Source organism: Eucalyptus grandis, chromosome 4 (genome assembly GCF_016545825.1).
Source record: "Eucalyptus grandis isolate ANBG69807.140 chromosome 4, ASM1654582v1, whole genome shotgun sequence".
In the NCBI taxonomy this organism is placed as follows: domain Eukaryota; kingdom Viridiplantae; phylum Streptophyta; class Magnoliopsida; order Myrtales; family Myrtaceae; genus Eucalyptus; species Eucalyptus grandis.
In genome coordinates, this window is record NC_052615.1 from 11,914,076 (window position 1) to 11,938,259 (window position 24,184).

Genomic DNA, 24,184 nt, shown 5'->3' on the forward strand with positions numbered 1-24,184 from the left:
TCTTTTCCTTTTCTTTCATTTTCTTTTCTCCCTTCTCTCGCCTCTATCGATCGACGATGGCACAGGCAAACTTTGCCTCATCAAGGTTGGGCAAGCCGCGAGCTCAAGCTTGCCAGTCTTAGCGAAGCTTTGAGCTCACTTGGATTTGACAAGCTCTCTAGCATTGACTAAGTCATAAGCTTGCTGGCCTCGACAGAGCTCAGGTTAGTGAGCTCGAGCTTGCCTGGATTGACCAAGCCTCGAGCTTGTTGGCTTGTGTCTTGGCCATTTGTCAAGTTGCTAGTAGTTGCCGAGGCTCACGATCAATGGAGGAAGGGGGAAGAAGGAGAAAAGAAAAGAAATAATAATAATAATTCAAAAATTTTAGAAATTCAATTTTTTTAAGGAAAATTATGTTATAAGAGTAAACTTTTCATTAACCAAGAATAACCTAAGGTTAGAAAAACATTTTACAAAATATATTTTAGTTCTTTGAAAGGGAAAATCGTTTTTCTTAATTTAAGTTTTGGTAGGATAATATTTTCATTTATTAGAAAAATATTTTCCGTTGACTCATTACTCTAAGTGAATCAAATGCTTTGAACAATGAGAAAAATATTTTCTTCAAAAATGTTTTTCCTGTTACGAACGCATCCTTAGGCTAGTGAACATATCCCCTTAAAAAATTATCGGACCATTTTGAAGGAAAAAAAAAAATATTAGAGGAAGGGATTTTACTTTCTGGGGAAAAAATGCATCGGCATTATTTCAAAATTAAAAAAGAGAAAAAGAACTAGCTCAGCCGAAATCCCCCCAAGCTCAACACCTAAAACCCCGGAAGAGCGAAGGCTCCAAAAACCCCCTCCCTTCTCCTTCCGCCACCGCTCGATAGCCATGTCCGCCGCCGCCGCCGCCGCCGCGCGGTCCGTCCTCCGTTCCCCGTCCCTCCGGACCTCCGCCTCCGCCTCCGCCGCGAGGTCTGCCGCCGCCGGCCTAAAACCCAGGCCGGCGCGGTCGCCGTTCCGCATCCCGGCGCAGAAGCCCATGTCGCATCGCATCTTCAGGTCGAAAATGGGAGAAGCAGTTAACGAACGCGTGTCTTACTGATCCCTTCGATTACTTATGCACTCTTGTTCGCGATTCTTGCTTTTTTTTCTTTTTCCTTGTGTTGACTGACTGTCGATGAGCTCGTCCTATGTGAAGGTCCCCGGTGGAGATGAGCAGCTGCTTGGAATCGGTGCTCCCTTATCACACCGCCACTGCTTCCGCGTTGCTCACTTCCATGCTCTCCGTCTCGCGCCACGCATCCGGCTGGACTCCTGAAGGTAATTGCTACAATAGTTGCTTCTTGTTCGTCTGTTCTGGAATTTCTTGTGTGCATAAATTCGTTGTTCACCGCGCAAGATGTAAGTTTAGTTGCTTGGTAGGTTTGTATATCTTAAATATATAAATGGGCTGTCGTTGAAAATGAGCTTTTCAAATTTTCAAGTTTTAGATCCAACTAGGTTCTGCCTTTGAGGGTTACTGAATGCTACATTAGAACTCTGGCTTTCTGGGAGACGACCCGTCTTCTTGGAAGCACCGCAAACATCCATTGATTTGAATGCCTATTAGCTTGTTGATTGCAATAAAGTAGAAGATGTTGTGGCTAAGTGCTGGTTTTGTGTTTCTCTTATTTTTCTTTCCCACAAATAAAAATCTAATGTTGATTCAGATGAGGGAGCTGGAGATAATGCTGCCATAGTTTACTTGAGTCTTGAGCAATGAAGTTTGCAAAACCTAAATATGAGTAATTATAGCAAATTACAAAGAATTCACGCAAAATGGGTTTATAAGAATTGATGCGAAATGGTCAGTAACCATTGGGGTTAATATTTGCCACAATCTCTTGTGTCTAATTTGCACAAGGAAGCAGTTGTGGCAGGAAAAGGTATCTGGAATTTGACACTTGCTTATCATGGTCTCTAAGGTATAGTGTATGATTTGGTGCAAGATAATGTGAATGCCCTTCATTAGAAAGATATAAAATCTTCTATAGGAACTGATGTCCTTCAATATGCTTTTTAAGAGATAAAATACCGTGAGCAAAGCATCTGAAAGGTTAGTTTGGAGCTTCAAAAGTTAAATAACTATTCGTGATTTTGGACAAGTCACTAGGGGTTAATGTCAATGTTTTCATGGATCCTCTCTCTCTTTCTCTCTGAGTAAGGGAATTGCATTCATGTTTTCTCCTTTTGTAGGGCAAGAGAAGACTAGATGAAGATGGGGTGAACTATTATCAAGTAATTTGGACCATTCTTTAAGAGCATTCATTTGATGTTAGTATTTTTTAAGTTCTGTGTTAGTTTGTCTACTGGATAGAATTGGCTAACTTTGCCAATGTCCATGTAGAAAGCTGTTAGATGTTAACCATTGATGACAATGGGCGCATCTTTTAATTTGGGGAACTTACCATGCATCGTTGAAGCCATTACACTTGTATTGCTTTTGTTTGCTTAGTACACACCTGTTTAGATGTAATGGTTAGAACCAACTCGCTCTCTATATTATCATTTAAGAGGGCCGTTTTAGTCATTTTCCACACAGTTAATCTGAGTTTTACCTTCATATTGACCCTAGTGTCCCTACTGGATCTGAGTAATGTCTGCTCTGCATCACTTTTTAAGCTGATATACAAATTATGCAACGCTATCTTTATATTGTTTCTCATGAACCTTTTTTTTCACTTCCTTAGATTGTTTTTGTGAAAGTAATGATAAAAAGTACTCATCTTTGACTCAGATTGCAATGATGATTTGTGATGACTATTGGGAGGGTTCGTGCGTGGTTCAGGTGGAGAACTGGAGATTGATCTAGAGCTATAGACAATTTTCTCACTGTTTGTAAGACATGAAGAGTCCATTAACAATGATTTGTTTGAGTACAATTCTTTGTGATTAATGGCTCATGCTTTTCGTCATCGATTGGTTTGATATTTCTGGTGATGGCATGGGGTGCTTTCTTTTTCCAAATGGTGGCGTTTTAATAATTGGAATCATCTAAAGCAACATTTTCTGTTTATAGTGGACATGTCAGTGCTTTGCCCTTAATTTTGTTTTTTTTTCCCCTTTGGGAATGCCTAATATTGGATTCAGGATTTTGTTCTGGCCAGATCTCCTGGATTTTGTTGACTGAGCCATTGTTTGTTTAAAACTTTTGAGAGCGTTCAGAAAGTAATGCACTTAAAGTACTGGTGTTCAGTTCAGTACTTGTGACGGTCGATACTGTATTTACCCTTCTGGGCTGTGAAGGTGAGCCTCCGCACTTTTCATTTGCAGCCCAACTTATGCGACTAGGAAGTTGCCCATCTTTCTCCTTAGGCCCTTTTGTCTAGTGAATGTGTCGATGTCCTATGGTTTTTCTTTTGCATTTTCCCAGGGATGACTGTTCTGCAAGCTTTTTGGATGTCTTGCCTTTGGAAATTCTCTAGTTCCTTTCTTTTTGAATAGCTGAAATTTCAGAGTGCCATCAATTAAGCACTTTTGGTTTTTGGCTTGTAGATGGATGATTGTTTCTTGTTGGTCGAAGAAATGCTTGCCCCCATCTACTCAATGGACATTGTTAGACCTGCTTGAGGCATCTCGGTCTTGTTCATGGATTGTGCCAGGATTTTCCTTTTCAACTTGCAGATAGAATTCGATTATTGGTCCATCCATGGACTGTACCTTTTTTACTGGCTCTTAGTTGTTCTTTTGGCTTCACCATCACCAGTGCACGACCGCTGGCATCTATGAAGGCTTTTTTTTTTTTTTTTTTGTAAGAATGTTGAGTTGCATTAAAGGGAATCTAAGATGCCAACGATAGATAACGTTGCTGAAGCGGCTGGTACTTCTTGACCTTGCAGTGAAAAGTGTTGGCCCTCTAAATAGCATTCATCTCGATGGATGGGCAGTAAAACTTCTTTGGGTGATCTAGTGAGAAGGAAAAGATATGCTGATTCCTACTTTAAATAGTTTATCTCTCGTCATCCCACTCCCTAGGTTTAGCATTGCTAGCTTTTATAGTGAGATCAACTTACTGCAGCTTGTCCAATTCTTATCTAAGAGGATTTGCGATAAGAATCAGGTTCCGTGGGAACATTCCTCTTTCGAGTTCTCCCTCCATGCATATACTTTTTTTTTTTGGTCGGTCTCCATGCACTTACTTGAACATCGGACCACGAGACTAACAATTTTCCAGAGTTTCGATCGTGTACGAGATAGAAATGAACATATAGGGCAACCTCTTTAGGAGTGTTTTTGGAATATATTTTCTATCGACAGAGAAAGAGAGTGGTGTACATGCAAAATGACATGTCGTAACTTTAAGGGCATCATTGAATTTTCCGCATGTTAGTACTGACCGAAAATAGGTGTTTTTCCAGAAGATAAAACAAAATTATGGTCAATAGTGGTGTCTTTTAGGGTATTAGGCCATCAAATAAAATAAAGGGTTAATACTTTAAAAAACCCCAAACTGGTACACTTGTGATAAATTTACCCCAAATTATTTTTTTGATCATGAAAAACCCCAAACTGGTATACATATGACAAATTTACCCCGACTAATTATAAAAAACCCTAAATTGATACATTTATGACAAATTTATCTCAAACTAATTTATTCGACCAAAAAAACCCCAAACCGGTAAATTTGTGACTAATATACCCTCAGAAAAATTATATTAATACTACAAAAATCACAAAAATTATAAACTATGACAAACAGAGTGTAAAATCCCAAATTGATATATCGGTCAATTGTCACGTGTTATTTAACTTTATAATTTAACAAGAAAATTTAACTAAAAGCGACAGAGGATAAATTTGTCACAAGTGTACCAGTTTAGGGTAAATTTGTCAAATGTATATCAGTTTGGGGTTTTGGGTGGTTAAAAAAATAGTTTTGGGTAAATTTGTCACAGTTGTACCAGTTTGAGGTTTTTCAAGGTATTAACCCTAAAATAAAATAAAAATTAGAGAGTGAGGGAGCCAGCCAGCCAGCCATGGAAGACAAAGGAGAGGGAGTAAGTCTATACAAGAAGTATCGAAAAAAAAAAAAAAAAAAACAGAGAGAGAATTAGGGGCTATACGGAAACGTTCCTAAAAGTGTTTCTGGGAACACTTTTTGTTTTTTTGTTCTTTTATTCCGGAACACAAAAAGAACAAATAAAAGAAAAAAAAAAACTTACTTCTTGTGTTAAACAATTTTGAAGAAACGTTTCTTTTTTTCTCTCTTCTTCTTTTTTCTTCTTTTTTTTTCTTTTTTTCTTTCGCCGATCGCCGGCCTCGGCCATGGCCTGGGCGACCATTGCCGAGGGCCGGTGACCTCGCCGCCCCCGGCGAGGCCGAGCCTCGCCTTGGCCGGGCGAGCTCGCCCGGCCCATGCCAAGGCGAGGCTCGGCCTCGCTGTGCGTGGGTGAGGCCAAGCCTCGCCGGGGCCGCGACACTCGACCTCGTCGAACGGGCGAGCCCGAGCTCGCTTCACCATGGCGAGGCTCGGCCTGTGCGTGGGTGAGGCCCGGCCTCGCCGGGCCGGCGACACTCGACCTCGCCGACCGGGCGAGCCCGAGCTCGCCGGGGGCGGTGAGCGTCGCCGTGGTCGGGCGAGGCCGCTAAAAAAAATAAAAAGAAAGGAAAAATTAAAAATAAAATAAAATTATTAAAAATTAAAAGAAACAAAAAAAAAAAGAATAAAATTTAGGGCGTGCATGGAAACACTCCAAAGAAGTGTTTCCGGCACACTTCTGTACGGAAAGTGTTCCCTTAACAAAAAAGGAACAGAAACGCGTTTGGTTGCGTTTTTTTCTTTTTTATTTTTTGTTTCTGGAACGAAATAGAAACAGAAAAAAGAAACAAAAAAGTTGTTTCTTTTGAAAAGAAACACTTCTTCGACGGAACAAAAGAACAAAAACCAAAGAAACAAAAGAACAAAATCGGAACAAAGGCGACGAACTCTTCTCCTTCGTGCGTGCTCGTCGCTCCTCTCGTCGGCTGAAGCTTCGTTCTTCCTTTTCCGGCGTCTCTCCCATCTCTCCGGCGGCTCCCACTCGGCTGACTCTCCGGCGACTCCTCACTCCGGCGACTCCAGGTACGTTTCCGGTGCTCCTCCTTCTCCGGTAAGCGTTGCTCCCCCTTCGGCGCTCCTCCTCCGGTCAGCGTTGCTCCCCCTTCGGCGCTCCTTCTCCGGTCAGCGTTGCTCCCCCTTCGGCGCGACAGATCTGGGACGGCTCGCTCGAGCCTCGAGCGAGCGTTGCTCGCCCAGATCTGCCGCGCCGAAGGGGGAGCAACGCTCGCTCGAGAGCGAGCTCGAGCTGCAGCTCGATTTGCAGCTGCTCGAGCACCCCCTTCGCTCGAGCAGCAGCTCCAGTGATGCGGCGGCGCAGCTCGGAGACGGACCGAGGCGGCGGCGCGGGATCGAGGGAGGGAAGTGGGAGCGGCGGGAGTGATGCGGCGGAAGGCGGAAACTTGGGCGCCGAAAAGCCGGCGCGGTCCGGTGTGGAAGAGGAGGAGGTGCTCCTAAGCGGCGACGGCGGCGATGCCGGCGTCGCGTTGAGGAGCGAAGAGGAATCGGAGAGTAAATTGAGGGCGAGGGGTGGGCGACAGGTGATGAGGCGATCGAGCATGGTGGCGAAGCAAGTGATCAGCATCGAATCTGCTCTTGGCTTGGGGTTCGTCTCTCAGCTCTGGGTGGATACCCTCTCGGTAAGTGATGGAATTCTTCATCTTGGTTCGTGTAGCAAAACCTCGCGTGCCTGCAGAAGATTGTCCATTGAAAAATTTAGGTGGGTTGTGCCGTAACAGGTGACTTTGAACGGTAACGAAGGCTTAAAAGTGTTGTCCTTATAACAACTCCTGGAGTTTACTAGTATTCGTCTTGGTTCTTGTAGTTTTCTGTTGTCTGTTGTGGGAAGCAAAAGTCGAAGTTATCTCTAGAAGTGTCGACGCTTTCTGGGTAAGGTTCCGTCCGACCACCCCATCTGTCTCGATCGCGCTCGACACTTGGCCGTCCTTCTTCGTTTGGTTCTCTCGTCGTTGCTGCGTGCTGTTTCCGTTTTAGTTTGATTCCCTGGTCAATTTGGTCGCTGCACTGCGGGCTCTTGTTGTGAACTTGATCGTGCTTGCGCGCGTTGACTTCAGCGGGTCTTGAGTTGGGGTTGGAGTGTTGGAGTGGGGGGCGTGGCGGTTCTGGTTCTGCATGTCATCCGGTCAGTCGAACCTCTTTCGACCGTGTGGTCTAGATCGTTCTTGATCGCCTCGTGAAGTTCTTCGTTGGAATTCCTTGCTGTATTGATGGCCGAATTAGAAGTGGCAGGACCCGTTTTGCCCCTTTCTTGAACCGTCAATACTGTTCTAAGCACGACAGGAGGTGGTGTGAGTTCGTTGTGTGTATTTGTTAACTGAATCGGGAATACTTCCTTTATTCTAATCTTACTGTCTGCAAAATTTAAATGCTTTCCTGCTGGAAAATGAACCTTTGGTTTTGGAGCTTTTACATAAGATGGCGTCTCAGTTCAGCGCTTTTTTTGGGTTTTTGTGGAACCGTACATCGTGTGAGGCCTAACCTGACTAAGTGACTATATTGGAGATTGGGTGCTGAAAGGAGGATTGTTGAATGGGTTTCACTGTTGACGTTTGTCTGAACTGCTGTCTGGTTTGTTTCCTTGGGGAGGTAATTGCTGATGGCCACAGACTAAGATATGCTAGAGATTCTTCTTTTACTCAAAATGGGTATGTCAATAAATGTTCTTCAATGCTTGTGTATTAATTCGTTGGGGATGCCAAGAAGTTTTTTGAAGCCTCTAGTTTCTCTTTTGATTTTGACTATGTTTCATCACAGTATAGAGTGGACCTTTTAGATTAGCAAAACCTTAGTCTTATCTCGAGAGGGTGATGGTTGTCAAACTTGCAATCTCAAACGAGTGACGTGTGTTAATATTGGTAGAAAAGTTGTACTTTTGAATCATGCTAACTGCTAATTAAACCTCCTCTTTGGCTATGTAATTGTTTCAATTTGACTTGCAGCAGGCCTCTTGATTTTGTGTGAAGCTTGTGCTTCATAATTGAAGTCAATAAAGGAAAGCAATTAGAATCATGCAACTGTATCATCACCCATATTCATTGGACAGCCAAAAGGTAAGGCTGGCTTTGGAAGAGAAGGGCATTGATTACACATCCTTCCATATGAATCCGATAACAGGAAAAAATTTGAGGCCTTCCTTCTTCAAAATGAACCCGACTGCAAAACTCCCCGTTTTCCAGAATGGTTCGCATGTCATCTTTAATACTATTGAAATCATTCGGTAAGTCTCATCCTATTCTTACAGCATACTTGTTCTTCTTTTGATATGGTTATGACGGATGTTTGTTTGATCTAATTTTCAACTGTTTTGGCATGTGATAATGAGAAATATCAGCTTCTCTAGCTAAGTATGCCAAATAAAAGTATTTCTGGATTTCTGAGTAACTGAATGTATCTGTTGACAGGATGGGGTATTGTGCTCTATTATGTACCATATTCTTTGCAGATTTATTCTGTCTGTCTGTCTTCATTCTCTTCTTTTGTGGAAGTTTATAATGCTTTAGAAATTTACAGGTATATAGAGAGAATTGCAGTTGTCTCTGTTAATAATGATAGCATCGCCTTCAGCAGTGATGAGGTCATTCAATGGATGCATAAAATACAGGAGTGGAATCCAAAGTTTTCACATTATCCCACGTCCCTGAGAAGTATCGGCAAGCAGTGTCCAAGTTTTTTAGGAGAGTCTTGATTGCTCGGATGGCCGAGTCACCTGACCTGGCAAGTTCCTACCACCGCAAGCTAAAAGAGGCATATCACACCGAAGAGAAGCTGAGAGACCCAGAGGTTGTAAGGCGGAGCAAGGAACATCTAATCAGACTTCTCGATGAAATTGAGGACAGTTTGAGCAAGACTTATATTGCAGGGGAAGAGTTCAGCATGGCAGACAGGTTGAGCAAGACGGCTTACATTGCAGGGGAAGAGTTCAGCATGGCAGACGTAATGTTCATTCCGGTGCTAGCTCGTTTGGCACTCTTGAATTTGGAAGACGAGTATATAAACAGCAGGCCAAACATGGCCAAATACTGGAGTTTGGTTCAGCAAAGGCCTTCCTACAAAAAAGTGATAGGAAGATACTTTGGCGGCTGGAGGAAGTACAGGACCCTGGCTAAAACTTGGTGCTTCATTCGGCTGAGGAACACGCTGAAGAAGTATTAACTTCTTGACGCTGTAGGAATATCTCAAAACTGTAAAAAGGAGGGTGGGGAAAGTTTTGGCTGTGAAAAGTCTTTAGGCAAAATTTACCTTTTGAATTGCTGTAAATAGGTTCTGTAGTGTTTCCTCTCTTAGTGTTGAAAGAGCAGGCAGTTGAATTTTTCATGTACTGGACTGCTTTCTGTTCTGTATTCCCTTTAAGGTTGAAATAATTATGTAGAAAACAAGCATGTTATGAAAATAAAAATTGTAAAGGTTCGATTATTTTGATTGCAAGCAGTGAACTTCATTGAGTTTGCAGTCTTAGAGCACAGTTCATCCGTATTCTACGAAATATGCTATATGATCATGCTAAAAATGTTTGTCTTCACTAACCATGAACAAAATAAAATTAATGAGCATTTCATAAGAATTAGAATTCAATATCAATTTTAAACTTTATTAAAAAATTTTAAAAATAAAAAATAAAAAATAAAACAGAAATTTTTTGTCGTTTTACCAAACGTGTTTCTGTTTTTTTCTATTTTAGGAACAGAAATTGATTTTTCGATTACCAAACATGTTTCTGTTTTTTTATTCCAAGAACAGTTTTTTTACACTTACCAAACGCGTTCTTTTGTTCGAAACCTGTTTAATGTAAACACTTTTTTTTGTTTCGTTCCAGTGAACAAAAAAGAAGTGTTTTTCCATGCGCACTTACCAAACGTGTTTCTGTTCATTTTTTATTTCCGAAACAAACAAGTTTGCAAACGCGTTTTTTATTAAAAATTATTTAGGAACATAAACATTTTTTTTTTTATTTTCTGTTAGGGAACAGTAAATAAAACATGCACGCCCTTAGATGAATGCATTTCATGAAAAAAGTATTACGATACAGAAGGAAATTTCCTGCCGTCCATGTTTTTGTTTTTCGATAGACCTTTTATTTCTCAATTCTATCCCATAAAAAGCACATCTTGATTACATAGCAATTATGAATGATGAATATCTCGTGCTTACGGAATGAAATGAACAAGTTACTGACTTTAGAATTGGAGATGCATGAGGTTATAATCATATTAATAAGCAAGGAAAAGCATTTACTTCCATGATTTGTCTTAATTTTGGTTTAGCAAACACAATTACGTCAGTATTCATCTAAGTGGAATTTGGATTCTTGGAGTTACTACAGGAAAAATATCAAAAGAAAACTGCCCCTTTTTACATTTACAAATGTGATGTTGATTTTATGATCATATTACGACACTAATTTTTTATTACTTGGTTATGTTTATTTTCTACTTTCACTTGACCCAGCTCCATCACTGCGAATCATGCTAACATGAAAAGAAAATCATGAGAACTGATTTCATGCTACTAAATCAAAGGCCGAGTTGGGTATATATATATATTTTCTTTTTTGTGACACCACCAAAAATCTCATAAACTCATGATGCATTTGCCCAAACTAATTTTCATGTTATAAAAAATTTCTAAATTGGTACATTAGAAACATCTATCTCGAACTAATTTTTATGTCAAAAAAAATTCCTAAAGTGATACGAACATGACAAATTTACCATTCATTAGCTTTGGAGAAAATTATTGAAAAAGTCTTAGATATATTGCATTTATATCAGTTCAATCATAAATCTTTTTATTTTAGCAAATTTAATCATATACATTTTGACAATCTATCAATTAAGTCTTTTCTAGCCACTAATGTAGATGTTAATCGTCCCATGTAACACTGGCGGTGCTAATGTGAACAATTTTTTTTTTTAATTTCTTAATTTTCAGTTTTTATTTTCTTTGTAGCCAATAAGGGTTGTTGGTGACCTTGGGCAAGGTCATTGTGACTTTGTTGACCGCGAGTGAGGGCCCTAGACTTGACGAGGGCCTTGTGGCCCTCACCAACCATGAGCAAGGCCTTTGCAGCCAATAAGGGTCTCTAATGACCCTCATCAATACAATTGAAAAAAAAAAAATTATAGAAATACAAAAATTATCAATGTTAGTGCCAATTATACTGCTTAAGACTACTGGTATCCAAATTAGTGATTTTCAATTAAAATTAGTTTGAATGACTCAATTGGTAAATTGACAAAAGGTTTATTCAGACTAAATTAATCAAATTAAAAAAATAAGAATAAATTAACAAAACTACTATAAATTTAGGATTTTTGGGTAACTTTCCAGTAGCTTTTATCCAACATTCGGTCAAATTGCTAGCATGAATACACACAACAAGTGACTCATCTGACATGGATTCGACTTAAAAGTTCAACATAAATGGCTCTTAGAAATGCCTTCATTTTACAAATTCAAGCTTGTTTGATGCATCTCAATCCTACAATAAAAAGATATTTTTGGAAAGATTGATGAACTTAACCATGTCTGGGCGAACATTCAGATGGTTGGCAACACATCTCTTCAGAAAGTCTACCATGGAAAATGCCGAGTTCTAAAAGACACTTGTTCATTCGCAAAGAACCTATGAAGCCTCGCAGATTATCCCCCACGTTCTCTCCGTCGAGCACCCTCTTGATGCCCACAGAAAACAGCTCCTCTCCATTCCTTCCATCTCCTGCACCCTTCCAGAGAAGAGCTTCCTAACATTTCCGAAACTTGCTAAAATCCCTAATTCGTCCCCATTTTGCCATAAGATTTCAGTGATTCGGTGGAGAGAAGCATATTCAATTTCACCCTAATTTCATCGACATCAGCTCATTTTATTTGGATCACAATGACATTGTTCCATTTATGCTGTATTTTCACATCAAGTTGCTTGTCACGTATTTATCTACATCAATAATTTAATGAAGATGATAGATTTGTGAAAGAGTGATATCGATTTTAGATCTTTTGTGATATTAATTCTACTGTAAATATGTCATGGGATATAATTTGAAATTTTTTATAATGTCATAATTGGTTCAGAATAAATGTATTTTTCATATTTTGGGCCGGTGGAATAGATATATTATGCATGTATCAGTTTGGCATATTTAATGATATTATTCCTTTGGTCCTATTAATTTGCTATTTTTAATGAATTAACAAAATATAATCCATAATTATAAATTACAATTGCTTACTAAAACGGTAAAACCAGCGCCACACGATCACGTTTCTTCCCAGACGAATGGTTACGCGGCGGCGGAATTAGCCCTGTCGTCGAGGGCTTCCGGTCGAAGCACGCAAGGCCGGAAGAAGACGTAGAAGAAGCGGCGGCGGCGGGCGGAGGCCAGAGCGCAATGGGGAGATTGTTCGTGGTTGAATTGGCAGGCAAAGCTTACCTATGCGGGTTCTGCAAAACCCTGTTGCTCTTACTGACGATCTGCTCTATAAGGTGCGTGATTTCTTTGATTCTCTAGTCGAAGTGGGTGAGGAAAAGGGGGAGTCTTTGAGGTAGTCTGGTCATGATCTGATCGATTCCGATGGAGGGTTCGGTGTAAGTTTGCTTCAAACGCAATGGGTTCTTGCGATTTTGTGGAAGTTCTTGAACTGAATGGAGAGGAGGGGTCGCTAAAGTTACCCAAATAGATGGAATTTAGGGGAAAGGCCTGATGGTTTGTTGTGGATTGTTGGTTTCTTTGGGCTGTTGGATTGGTGGGTTGTGCTCCGGATATTCTAATTATGATGGGAGTGCCGGAGGTAGAGTCATCTCCAATGTAAAATTCCACTGTGGTGGCTGGCAGGCCAAACCAGGATACTTTAGGTCCAGTTTCCATGCCAATTGATTCTGTTTTAATCCGGAAGCCAGTGGTATGGATCTTAGCCAGCCAATGCTGTACTAGACATGGCAGGTCGAGAATGAAGATGCTTCTTAACTTTATATACTATTTCTGTTCCTTCTCTTATTTATCAGTGTTCAACATCTCACTTGTAGTGAAGGATCCTTGGTTTAAAACCTTGGTTGAGGATGAAACTAGGATTTGATTTGCAGCCTAGGAAGTCGAAAAAATTGGGCTGTGTGATCTGGACAATGACGCATATATATGAAGATAGAACATAATGATAACAATGTTCACTGTTAAACAATGAATAGATGTCTAAGCGCATGAAATTATTATTCACGCAAAAAACGCTCTGGCAAGTTTCTCATGTCACTTTTTGGTGAAGGCCTTTAAACTAAGAGAACAACAGTAGTAAATTTCAAATTAACATTGGGTTGACAGGAAAATGGCATGATCATCTGGACAAATATCTGTTCATATGCTATAGGTGCTTGTATTGGTTGATGCAGAAGTTCTAGCAGGAATGCCAATCCTGTATGGGTATTGCTGAATAGAAAGACATGCCTGCCTCAAATAGTTACCACTCAAGATCCATATTTGTGCATCTAAAACAATCTGTTTGCAGAAAGATATTTACAAAAATGAAAATGGCACAACATGTTTTTAAGATTTTCTTTCAGTTCATAGTCCATTCTTGCCATCAGTCTGCACTGAAAATATGCATGCATGATTCTCTTCAAACCTAAGATACATGGGATTATATTTTTGGATGTCTTCTACTACGACTGAGAGAAATCCCGTTTTTCATTTTCTGTTATATAATTTAGCTTTGATGTACCTTATCTGTGATTCTCTTCAATATTTGTCCCTAACTTTGCTCCATTGGTATCTATAGTCCTTTGCTTTGCCATGAGGGAAAGGCATTCTTTTTCAGAAATGTGTAAGTTCATTGCAATATTCAACTTTGACTTCATTGTGTCGATGATTTTGTTACTCCTTCGTCCTTAATGTGCTCTGTTCATATAACCCCACATACTTTTCACCATCCCAAAGTTCTACTGAGAATTTTTCATATTTTTGGTTCTTTTTTCCTTGCAATGTATATCATGTTTATGGCGGGAGAGGCTTTGACTCTATGATAAAGCTAATTTACAGTGATGATTTTGTAATTGAAAGGTCATACTCTTAAGTAGATGTAGAGTGCTGATTTAAAGGCACTAAAGTGACATAGATTAACAAGAGGCCCCACTTAGAAAGAGTCTCTAAGACCTTAACATCTCACATGTCTCACCTTGGGGAATGAAGAAACGGTACCTATATTCATGTGCGGATCGAGAATCTAAAACATGTATTGAGAACATGCAAATAGAGGGACGAAAAAGAAAGTGGAGCTGTTGATAAGGTGTTCTTGCACAGTGAGGGTTATCTTTTCTCACCCTGTCTTTTTCTTATTAGACTCTTGACTATTGGACAAACTTGAAGTTGTTACTTCCAACTGTCAAGAACCATATTCCATGACAGCTCCTCTTGTCTACAGGAGTGTGGGATTGCATGTGAATTTGACTCATGAAATAAAAAGGCTGTTTTAGAAAGACTGCTGTCCAACCTGTGGAGAGTGTCAGCGCTCCATGTATTAGATGAAAGGGAAGACTGCCAAAATTTCAAAACCCTTTAAAGTTTACGGTTGGTTGTTTTTTTTTTCATCTTTAAGTGATCATGTATGGAGCTGTGGATATGTGCTATGTGGGCATGTATGCATGTCTGAATTTTCCAGACAAGATGACTGTGGGCACTTCCACAGGTAAAGTGAAAACTTTCAGCTTTCTTGGTCTACAGCTGTAATTACAATGATCACCCAGAATCACATTAATAATAATGCCACGGACAAGATTAACTGCATATATGCATGTTTGCATGTGTGCGCATGCGCGCATGCTTGTGCACGCTCTCATGCATCTGTGGTGTCCAGAAATATCTCCAGTTGATCACTGTGAGCTTTTACGAAAATGTTAGACCGAGATTTTTCTTGCTGTTTTGTGAAAATTATTGTGCTCAGTTGACTTGAGAGCTTATTGCTATCTGTGTTGGGCATAATTGTCCATTGGTTCTTTGGCTAGTTTCTGTATGACATCTCAAGTTTACTTATCTGTGTCCCATGGAAATTCAGGGTGAATATAACATTTGAAGCTGAAGAGGAAAGACTGTTGACTACTGGTATGCACACTGTTCAAGATATTTGCTGTTCCTGCTGTGTGCAAAGCCTTGGTTGGAAGTATGTAAGTACCATTTCTTTCTCTTTGATCATCCCATCAGGAGAATCATATCATATAAGGCGACTTGATCGATCCCTGTCAATATACCCAATAGCTATCGGATAATATTATTGCAGGCGCATCTGGGCGTATATTTGGCTTTCTTGCCAAAAGGGCGTCTTGTAGAGGAAAAGCTGTCTCATTGCATCTTTGCCCTCATTTTGTTAGCAATGTGTAATCTGGTTTTTATCAATTTCATAGTTGTTCCTTATAGCTGTCCATTTGTTGCTCATAGTTCTTCAGATAGAGCTAAGTGCAAATGTAGCGCTTCAGTGGTTGGTCAATAGTATAAAGGTTGTTTGCTTGTTGTGCTTAATATTCTGAATGAACCATACAAGCTGACTCATTGTCCTAAGGGAGTATTCATCCGTGATTGCATATTGCACTATCATTGTTGAAGGGCTGTTTGTGACCTGTTGCAGGTTGCTGCACATAACAAAAACCAAAAGTACAAGGAAGGGAAATTCATTCTCATAAGGTATCTTGTGGTTCAGATTATTGGAGTTTCACATGCTAACCATGAAATTTTCTAATTTGCGCTCACTGCCTCTATCTGCAGATCAAAAATCATGGAGGAGGGCGAACAGGATTTTTGGAAGCCCACGCCATTTCAAGCAATGGAGAGAGCGAGGAGGTTGCAGATAATAGCAGTTTGGAAGTCCACCTCAGTTCAAACGATGGAGAGAATGCATGGCAAGTTGTCTCATTTTCTCATTCATTAAGTAGTTGAATGCTGCCCAGAAATTTGTTCGAGAGCAGTTTGAAGCTTATGCCATATCGGGTTAGAGACGGATATTTTCCAAGAGTGCAGATATGTAGGGTAAATTAAATAACGTTTCGAATTAGAATTGGCAGTATGAATGGGAAATTAGTTTTAATTGGAATTTGACATATCCTTATCGTGTCTCTAAGATGTAGACTATAGTGTGGGATATGGTGCAAGATAATGTGAATGCCCTTAGAAAAGTTATAAAATCTTCTATAGGAGCTAATGTCCTTTGATATGCTTTTTCAGAGATAAAATACTGTGAGCCAAGCATCTGAAAGGTTATTTTGAAGCTTCAAAAGTTAAATAACTATCCTTGATTTTGGAGAAGTCACTAGGGGTTAATGTCAATGTTTTCATGGATCCACTCTCTCTCTCTCTCTGAGTAAGGGAATGCATTCTATTTTCTCCTTTTGTAGGGCAAGAGAAGACTAGATGAAGATGGGGCGAACAATTTTCAAGTAATTTGGACCGTTCTTTAAGAGCATTCATTTGATGTTAGTATTTTAAGTTCTGTGTTACTTTGTCTACTGGATAGAATTGGATTGCCAAGATCCATGTAGAAAGCCGTCAGATGTTGACCATTGATGAAAGTGGCACAACTTTTAATTTGGGAAACTTAATATGCATCCTTGGAGCCGTCACACTTGTATTGCTTTTCATTACCTAGAGCACACCTGTTTCAGATGTAATGTTTAGAACCAACTCTCACTCTATATCATCATCTGAGAGGGCTGTTTTAATCATTTTCTACAGTTAATGTGAGTTTTGTCTTCATATTGACCAGAACGCTTCTATTGGATCGGAGTTACGTCTGTTCTGCATTACCTTTTAAGCTGATATACAAATTATGCAATGCTATCTTTATATTGTTTCTCGTAAAGCTCTTATTTCACTTCCTTAGATTGTTTTTGCGAATATATGATAAAAAGTGCTCATCTTTGACTATGGGAGGGTTTGTGCGTGGGTTAGGTGGAGAACTGGAGTTTGACCTAGAGCTTTAGACAATTTTCTCACTGTTTGTAAGACATGAAGAGTCCATTAACAATGAATTGCGAGAGTACATTTCTAAGAGTTTGTGATTGATGGCTCAAGCTTTTTGTCATTGATTGGTTTCTTATATCTGGCGATGGCATTGGGTGCTTTCTTTTCCAAATAGTGGCATCTTAATGTTTGGAATTATCTAAAGTAACATTTTCTGCTTACGGTGGACATGTCAGCGCTGTATCCTTTAATTTTTTTTTATTTTTTCTGGGAATGCCTATTATTGGATTCAGGTTTTGTTCTGGCCACATTTGCTGGATTCCTTTGAGTGAGCCATTGTTTGGTTTATAACTTTTGAGAAAGTTCAGAAAGTAATGCACTTAAAGTACTGGTGTTTAAGTTCAGTTCTTACCGTGGTCAATACCGTGTCTACCCTTTTGGGCTGCGAAGTGAGCCTCTGCACTTTTCATTTCCAGCCCAACCTAAGCAGCTCGAGATGTTGCCCGTCTAAGTTCAGTTCTTACCGTGGTCAATACCGTGTCTACCCTTTTGGGCTGTGAAGTGAGTCTCTGCACTTTTCATTTGCAGCCCAACTTAAGCAGCTCGAGATGTTGCCTGTCTTTCTCATTAGGCTCTTCTGTCTATTGCAATATGTTGATGTCCTGCAATTTTTCTTTTGCTTTTTTCCCGGGATGCTTATTCTGCAAGTTGTTCTAATGCCTTGCTTTCGCATTTTCTCAAGTTCGTTTTATTATGAATAGCTGAAATTCCAGAGTGCCATCAATTAAGCACCTGTGGTTTTTGGCTTGTAGATGGATGATTGTTTGTTGTTGGTCCAAGAAATGCTCGCCACCACCTATTCAATGGACGTTGTTAGACCTGCTTGAGGCATGTTGGCCTTGTTCATGGATTGTACTAGGGGTGTGCAAAATACCCAGGAACTGCCCGGACCGCCCGGAACCGGACCGGAACCGCCCGGAACCGGCGGTTCTTGAGGGAACCGGTCCGGTTCCCGGTTCCGTGGGCGGAATCACGCCCGCCCACCCGGACCGGACCGGTACCTATTTATAATAATAAAAAAAATACTAAATGAAAGTTACAAAGCCCTAATTCGTGTCTCATCTCTTCCGGTTTCTTCCTCAATCTTCAATTCTCTCTCTGTTTCTTTCTCAATCTCTTCTCTTCGTCTTCGATTCCTCGCCGAGCATCCATGCCGCCACCGCTCCTCCTCCTCTTCCTCATTCACGTGTAGTTGACTGTTATTTAATGTTGAGCATTCATCTATTAATTATTGTTTTAGTTTTTGGAGATTGGAACTTGGAATTTTAGAGCTCAAAACTTGGGAACCGGACTGGACCGGTGGTCCGGGAAACCAAAATTGTTTCGCGACCGTTTTACGTTGAAAACTAAAAAATTTCACGTCAAGATCGGTTCCATGGATCCACCTCGGAACCGGACCGGACCGGCAGTCCGGTTCCGGGTGGATCCCACACAAACGGTGGATCTCGGTTCCAATTTTTCTAACCGGTCCTTAGCGGGCGATTTAGGTTCTAGGTCGGGAACCGCCCGCCCAGACCATGCACACCCCTAGATTGTACCAGATTTTCCTTTTCAACTTGCAGATAGAATTCGATTATTGGTCCATCCATGGACTGTACCTTTTCTACTTGCTCTTAGTTGTTCTTTTGGCTTCACCATCACCGGTGCATGACTGTCGTTATCTATGGAGGTTTTGGTTTTTGTTGAAAGAAAGTTGAGTTGCACTAAAAGGAATTGAAGATACGACGGTAGAGAACGTTGCGGAAGCGATTGGTACTTTTTGAACTTGCAGTAAAAAGTGGCTCTCTAGATGGCAGTCATCTCAATGGATGGGCAATACACTTGTTTGGGTGCTCAAGTGAGATAGAAAATATATGCTGATTCCTACTCTAAATGGTTTATCTTTCATCATCCCACTCCCAACGTTTAGCATTGCTGGCCATTTCATAAGATAAAATAAATGAAAAGATGTTACGATACATGGAAGAGAAAGAGGAGAGAGAAGGCCATTTTACAGAAGTGCATTTCATGAAAAGATGTTACGATACCATTTTTTTTCATTTGTTTTTTTTTCCTATAAGACCTTTTATTTCTCAATTATGTCCAATAAAAAGCGCTTTCCGATTACATAGCATTTATGAATGATGAATCTTATCTTCTGCTTATTACGGAATAAAATGAACAAGTCACTTTAGAATTGGAGATGCATGAGGGTATAATTATATAATAAGCAAGGAAAACATTTACTTTCATGATTATCTTAATTTTGATTTGGCAAATACAATGACGTCAGTATAAGTGGAATTTAGATTCTTGGAGTTATTACAGAAGTATCAAAAGAAAACTGCCCTTTTCACATTAACAAAATTAGATATTGATTTTATGATCAAATGATGACACTAATTTTTCATCAGTTGGTTATGTTTATTCTCCACTTTCAATTGACCCAACTCCATCATTTCGAATTGTGCAAACATGAAAAGAAAATCATGAGAAATCGTGCAAACATGAAAAGAAAACCGTGAGGACTAATTTCATGTTATCACATCAAAAGCCAAATTGGATTTTTTTTTTTTCTTTAGTGATAACACCATCAAAAACTCCATACACTCATAATGTATATATCCAAATTAATTTTCAAATTTCCAAAAAATTCAAATTAATACATTAATGAGATATTTATCTCAAATTAATTTTAACATCAGAAAAATTCTTAAAGTGATATATTTATAACAAATTTTCCGTTCCTTAACTTTCACAAAATTTGGTCCCAAAAAAAAAAAATTCCCAAAATTACTAAGATCCGGCTGCCACAGGCTGGCGATTTCAGGACAACTGCTTGACAAAAACCGGCGCTCCACACGACCACCGTTTCTTCCCCCAAGAATGTAGGCGTTGAGGCGGCGGCGGGATTATGCCTGCCATCGCGGGGTTCCTGTCCAAGCACGAAAGGCCAGAAGAAGGAGAAGCGGCAGCAGCGGGCGGAGGCAGAGTGCAATGGGGAGACCGTTTCTAGTCAAATTGAAAGGCAGAGCCTACGGATGCAGTTCCTGCAACAGGCCTCTTGTTCTTGCTGACGATTGGGTCGCCGAGGTGCATGATTTCTTTGATTCTCCAGTCGGATAGGGTGAAGAAAAAGGGGGAGCTTTTAAGGTAGCTTGGTCATGATCTGATTGGTTCCGATGGAGGGTTCGGCGTGAGTTTGCTTCAAACGCAATGGGTACTCACCATTTGTGGAAGTTCTTGAACTAAATGAAGAGGAGGGGTTGCTAAAGGTACCCAAATAGATGGAATTTGGGGGAAATGCCTGATGGTTTGTCGTGGATTGTTGGTTTCTTTGGTCTGTTGGATCGGTCGGTTGTGCTCGAGTGGTGGGCTGGCAGGCGAACTGGGGTACTTTAGGTCCAGTTTCTTTGCCAATTGGTTCTATTTTAATCCGGAAGCTAGTGGCATGGTGGTTAGCCGGCCAATGCTGTAGTAGACATGGCGGGTCGAGAGTGAAGATGCTTCTTAACTTTATATACTATTTGTGTTCTCTCTCTAATTTATCACCAGTCAACTTCTCACTTGTAGTGAAGGATCCTTGGTTAAACCCTTTGTTGAGGATGAAACTAGGATTTGATTTGCAGCCTATGAAGTCGAAAAATTGGGCTGTGTGATCTGGACAATGAAGCATATATATGAAGATAGAATATAATGATAACAATGTTCACTGTTAAACAGTGAGGAGATGTCTAAGTGCATGAAGTTATTATTCATGCAAAAAACACTTGGGCGAGTTTTTCACGTCACTTTTTGGTGAAGGCCTTTAAAGTGAGAGAACAACAGTAGTAATCTTCAAATTAACACAGGGTCGATAGGAAAATGGCATGGTCATGTGGACAAATATCTGGCACTTGTATTTGGTTGATGCAGAAGTTTTAAGGGGGATGCCAATCCTGTATGGGTATTGCTGAATGGAAGGACATGCCTACTTCAAGCAGTTACCCCTCAAGATCCATGTTTGTGCATCTAAAACAATCTTTTTGCAGAAAGATATTTACAAAAATTAAAATGGCACAACATGCTTTTATGATTTTCTTTCAGTTCGTAGTCCATTCTTGCCATCGGTATAAAGAAGATCCTGCCCTGAAAAAATGCATGCTTGATTCTCTTGAAACCTAAGATACATGAGATTATATTTTTGGTTGACTTCCACAACTAAGAGAAATCCCATTTTTTATATTCTGTTATATAATTTAGCTTTGGTGTACCTTATCTGTGATTCTCTTCAGTATTTTGTCCCTAACTTTGCTCCATTGGTATCTACAGTGCCACCAGGGAAGGCCATTCCTTTTCATTAATGTGTAAGTTCATTGCAATATTCTGCATTGACTTCATTGTGTCCGTGATTTTGTTACTCCTTCGTCCATAAGCAGTGTCTTGTGCTCTGTTCATATAACCCCACGTATTGGTTTACCAACCAAAAGTTCTACTGAGAATTTTTCAAATTTTCGGTTCTTTTTGTATGTCATGTTTATGGCAGGAGAGGCTTTAACTTTATGATAAAGCTAATTCACAGTGATGATTTTGTAATTGAAAGGTCAAACTCTTAAGTAGATGTGGAGTGCTGATTTAAAGGCACTGAAGTGATGTAGATTAACAAGAGGCCCCACTTAGAAAGAGTCTCTAAGACCTTAACATCTCACATGTCTCACCTTGGGGAATGAAGAAACGGTACCTATATCCATGTGAGGATAGAGAATCTAAAGCATGTATTGAGAACATGCAAACAAAGGGACAAACAAAGAAAGTGGAGCTGTTGATAAGTCATTCTTGGACAGTGAAGGTTATCTTTTCTCGCCCTCTCTTTTTCTAATTAGACTCTTGACCATTGGACGAACTGAAAGTTGTTACTTCCAACTGTTAGGGCCACATTCCATGACAGCCTTTTTAACTCATGAAATAAAAAGGCTGCTTTAGAAAGACTGCTGTCCGACCTGTGGACAATGTCAGCGCTTTATGTGTTAGATGAAAAGGAAGACTGCCAAAATTTCGAAACCCTTTAAAGTTTATGGGTGGTTGTTTTTCTTCTTTTATAAGAGATGACGTATGGAGTTGTGGATATGTGCTATGTGCATGTGGGCATGTATGCATGTCTGAATTTTCTGGACAAGATGTCTTTGGGCACTCCCGCAGGTAGCGTGAATACTGAATTACAATGATCACCCAGAATCACATTAATAAGAACACCACAGATAAGATTAACTGCATATATACATGTTTGCATGTGTGCGTGTGCATGCGTGCGCATGTGCGCTCTCATGCATCAGTGGTGTCTAGAAATATCTCTGGTTGAGCATCGTGAGTTTTCACAAAAATGTTAGATGGAGATTTCTCTTGCTGTTTTGTGAAAATTATTGTGCCCAGTTGACTTGAGAGCTTACTGCTATCTGTGTTGGGTATAATTGTCCATTGGTTCTTTGGCTAGTTTCTGTATGACATCTCAAGTTTACTTATCTGTGTCCCATGGAAATTCAGGGTGAATATAACAGTTGGAGGTGAGGAAAGATTGATGGCTCGTGAAGGGATCATTGTTAAAGATATTTTCTGTCACTGGTGTGGGCAATGCCTCGGTTGGAAGTATGTAAGTACCATTTCTTTCTCTTTGATCATCCCATCGGGAGAATCATATCAAATAAGACGACTTGATCGATCTCTGTCAATATTCCCAATAGCTATTGGCTAATATTATTGCAGGCGCATCTGTGCGTACATTTGGCATCCTTGCCAATAGGCGTCTCTAGAGGAAAAGCTTTCTCATTGCATCTTTGCCCTCCTTTTGTTAGCACTGTGTAATCTGGTTATTATCAATCTTATAGTTGTTCCTTATCTCTGTCCATTTGTTGCTCATAGTTCTTCAGATAGAGCTAAGTGTGAATGTAGCGGTTCGGTCATTGGTCGATAGTATAAAGGTTGTTTGCTTATCATGCTTAATATTCTGAATGAGCTACATCAGCTGACTCATTATGCTAGGAACATATTCATCTGTGATTTCATATTGCGCTATCATTGTTGAAGGGCTTTTTGTGATGTTTTGCAGGTTACTGCACTTGACAAGAAAGAAGAGTATAAGGAAGGGAAATTCATGCTCGAGAGGTATCTTCCAGTTCAGATTTTCGCAGGTTCACATATTAACGGTGAAATCTTTAATTTGCACTCAAGGCCTCTATCCACAGATGCAAGATCATGGTGGGGGTCGCAGATGATATCAGTTTGGAAGTCCACCCCAGTTTGAGCGACAGAGAGAACGAGGAGGATGATATCAGTTCGGAGCTCCGCCCCAGTTCGAGCAACGGAGAGAACGAGGAGTTGACGGATGATATCAGTTTGGAAGTCCACCCCAGTTCAAGTGACGGAGAGAACGCATAGCAAGTCATCGCATTTTCGCATTCATTAGGTAGTTGAATGCTGCCCAGAAAATTGCTCAAGAGCAACTTGAAGCCTATGGTATATTTGGGTTAGAGACGGATATTTTCCAAGAGTGCAAATATGTAGTCATCGTAGCGTGAGCGCCTTTCGCGAGTAAATATGGTTTTCTTATGGCGCAGATCAAATTAGAATTGGCGATATGAACGGGGTAAATTACGTTTCTAGGAGAAGTTATTTGGAATTTGACATATGCCTGTCGTGGTTTCTAAATTATAGATTATAGTGTGTGATTTGGTGCAAGATAATGTGAATGCCCTTCGTTAGAAAAGTTATAAAATCTTCTATAGGAACTAAAGTTGAAAATACTGACGTGTGTATTAGTTGTTCATTGTAGATACAGCATGTCTCTATTTATATACATCAGGAATTCAGTTGGAAATAGAACCTATTTAGATAGTTGGTAGCTAATAAATACAACTATCACTAATTAACTGCAATGACAGTTAACACAAATTAATAGCGACACATTCCAACACTCCCCCTTAAGGTGGCTTGAGAATATCTTCCATAAACAACTTGCTCACTAGACGGTCAAATTGCCTTATATGCAATCCCTTGGTCAAAATGTCAATTGCCCATTCGTCACTGGAATATACAGTATACAAATCAGTCCGCGATCAAGTCTGTTCATGTAACATGGGATTATGAGCAATTGCAATTGC

General features: G+C 40.0%; 3 protein-coding genes and 1 pseudogene across 11 annotated transcripts; all 4 read left to right on the forward strand.

Moving 5' to 3' along the window:
- Positions 1 to 785: 785 nt before the first annotated feature.
- On the forward strand, positions 786 to 17,872 carry LOC104440992 (protein NUCLEAR FUSION DEFECTIVE 6, mitochondrial). Of its 8 annotated transcripts, XR_005550613.1 has the most exons (5): positions 786 to 1,043; positions 1,183 to 1,304; positions 2,220 to 2,261; positions 2,761 to 2,811; positions 3,519 to 3,932. XR_005550613.1 is itself a non-coding variant. In XM_010053979.3 (4 exons), exons 1-3 carry the CDS (start codon positions 874 to 876, stop codon positions 2,237 to 2,239), a joined length of 312 nt encoding a protein of 103 aa, XP_010052281.2. In that variant the 5' UTR covers positions 786 to 873; the 3' UTR covers positions 2,240 to 2,261; positions 3,519 to 3,932. The 8 variants fall into 8 exon arrangements, 6 of the variants coding, with proteins under 6 accessions (XP_010052281.2, XP_010052280.2, XP_010052279.2 ...); XR_724830.3 differs by lacking the exon at positions 2,220 to 2,261 and having other exon boundaries at positions 2,761 to 2,861; XM_010053979.3 differs by lacking the exon at positions 2,761 to 2,811.
- LOC108958334 lies at positions 6,271 to 9,472 on the forward strand (annotated as a pseudogene).
- Positions 13,502 to 16,843, forward strand: LOC104440993 (protein yippee-like At5g53940). The gene is made up of 5 exons (XM_039311659.1): positions 13,502 to 13,890; positions 15,118 to 15,226; positions 15,685 to 15,740; positions 15,822 to 15,955; positions 16,448 to 16,843. The coding sequence occupies exons 2-5, from the start codon at positions 15,167 to 15,169 to the stop codon at positions 16,465 to 16,467; spliced, it is 270 nt and encodes an 89-aa protein (XP_039167593.1). The 5' UTR covers positions 13,502 to 13,890; positions 15,118 to 15,166; the 3' UTR covers positions 16,468 to 16,843.
- A 1,971-nt stretch (positions 17,873 to 19,843) lies between the features above and the next one.
- On the forward strand, positions 19,844 to 23,759 carry LOC104440994 (protein yippee-like At5g53940). 2 transcript variants are annotated; one of them, XM_039311127.1, is made up of 5 exons: positions 19,844 to 21,052; positions 21,363 to 21,397; positions 22,572 to 22,677; positions 23,134 to 23,189; positions 23,270 to 23,759. In XM_039311127.1, exons 1-5 carry the CDS (start codon positions 21,008 to 21,010, stop codon positions 23,460 to 23,462), a joined length of 435 nt encoding a protein of 144 aa, XP_039167061.1. In that variant the 5' UTR covers positions 19,844 to 21,007; the 3' UTR covers positions 23,463 to 23,759. The 2 variants fall into 2 exon arrangements, with proteins under 2 accessions (XP_039167061.1, XP_010052286.2); XM_010053984.3 differs by having other exon boundaries at positions 19,848 to 20,144.
- The last annotated feature ends 425 nt before the right edge of the window (positions 23,760 to 24,184 follow it).

Bases quoted from the DNA above. Each gene is read 5' to 3' on its own strand.
- LOC104440994 (XM_010053984.3), top strand. From the start codon at position 20,049: ATGGGGAGACCGTTTCTAGTCAAATTGAAAGGCAGAGCCTACGGATGC. The intron at 20,145-21,362 runs GTGCATGATTTC...TGGTATCTACAG, and splicing joins CTGACGATTGGGTCGCCGAG to TGCCACCAGGGAAGGCCATT. The intron at 22,678-23,133 runs GTAAGTACCATT...GATGTTTTGCAG, and splicing joins AATGCCTCGGTTGGAAGTAT to GTTACTGCACTTGACAAGAA.
- LOC104440992 (XM_010053979.3), top strand. From the start codon at position 874: ATGTCCGCCGCCGCCGCCGCCGCCGCGCGGTCCGTCCTCCGTTCCCCG. The intron at 1,044-1,182 runs GTCGAAAATGGG...TCCTATGTGAAG, and splicing joins ATGTCGCATCGCATCTTCAG to GTCCCCGGTGGAGATGAGCA. The intron at 1,305-2,219 runs GTAATTGCTACA...CTCCTTTTGTAG, and splicing joins ATCCGGCTGGACTCCTGAAG to GGCAAGAGAAGACTAGATGA.
- LOC104440993 (XM_039311659.1), top strand. From the start codon at position 15,167: ATGCACACTGTTCAAGATATTTGCTGTTCCTGCTGTGTGCAAAGCCTT. The intron at 15,227-15,684 runs GTAAGTACCATT...GACCTGTTGCAG, and splicing joins AAAGCCTTGGTTGGAAGTAT to GTTGCTGCACATAACAAAAA. The intron at 15,741-15,821 runs GTATCTTGTGGT...CTCTATCTGCAG, and splicing joins GGGAAATTCATTCTCATAAG to ATCAAAAATCATGGAGGAGG.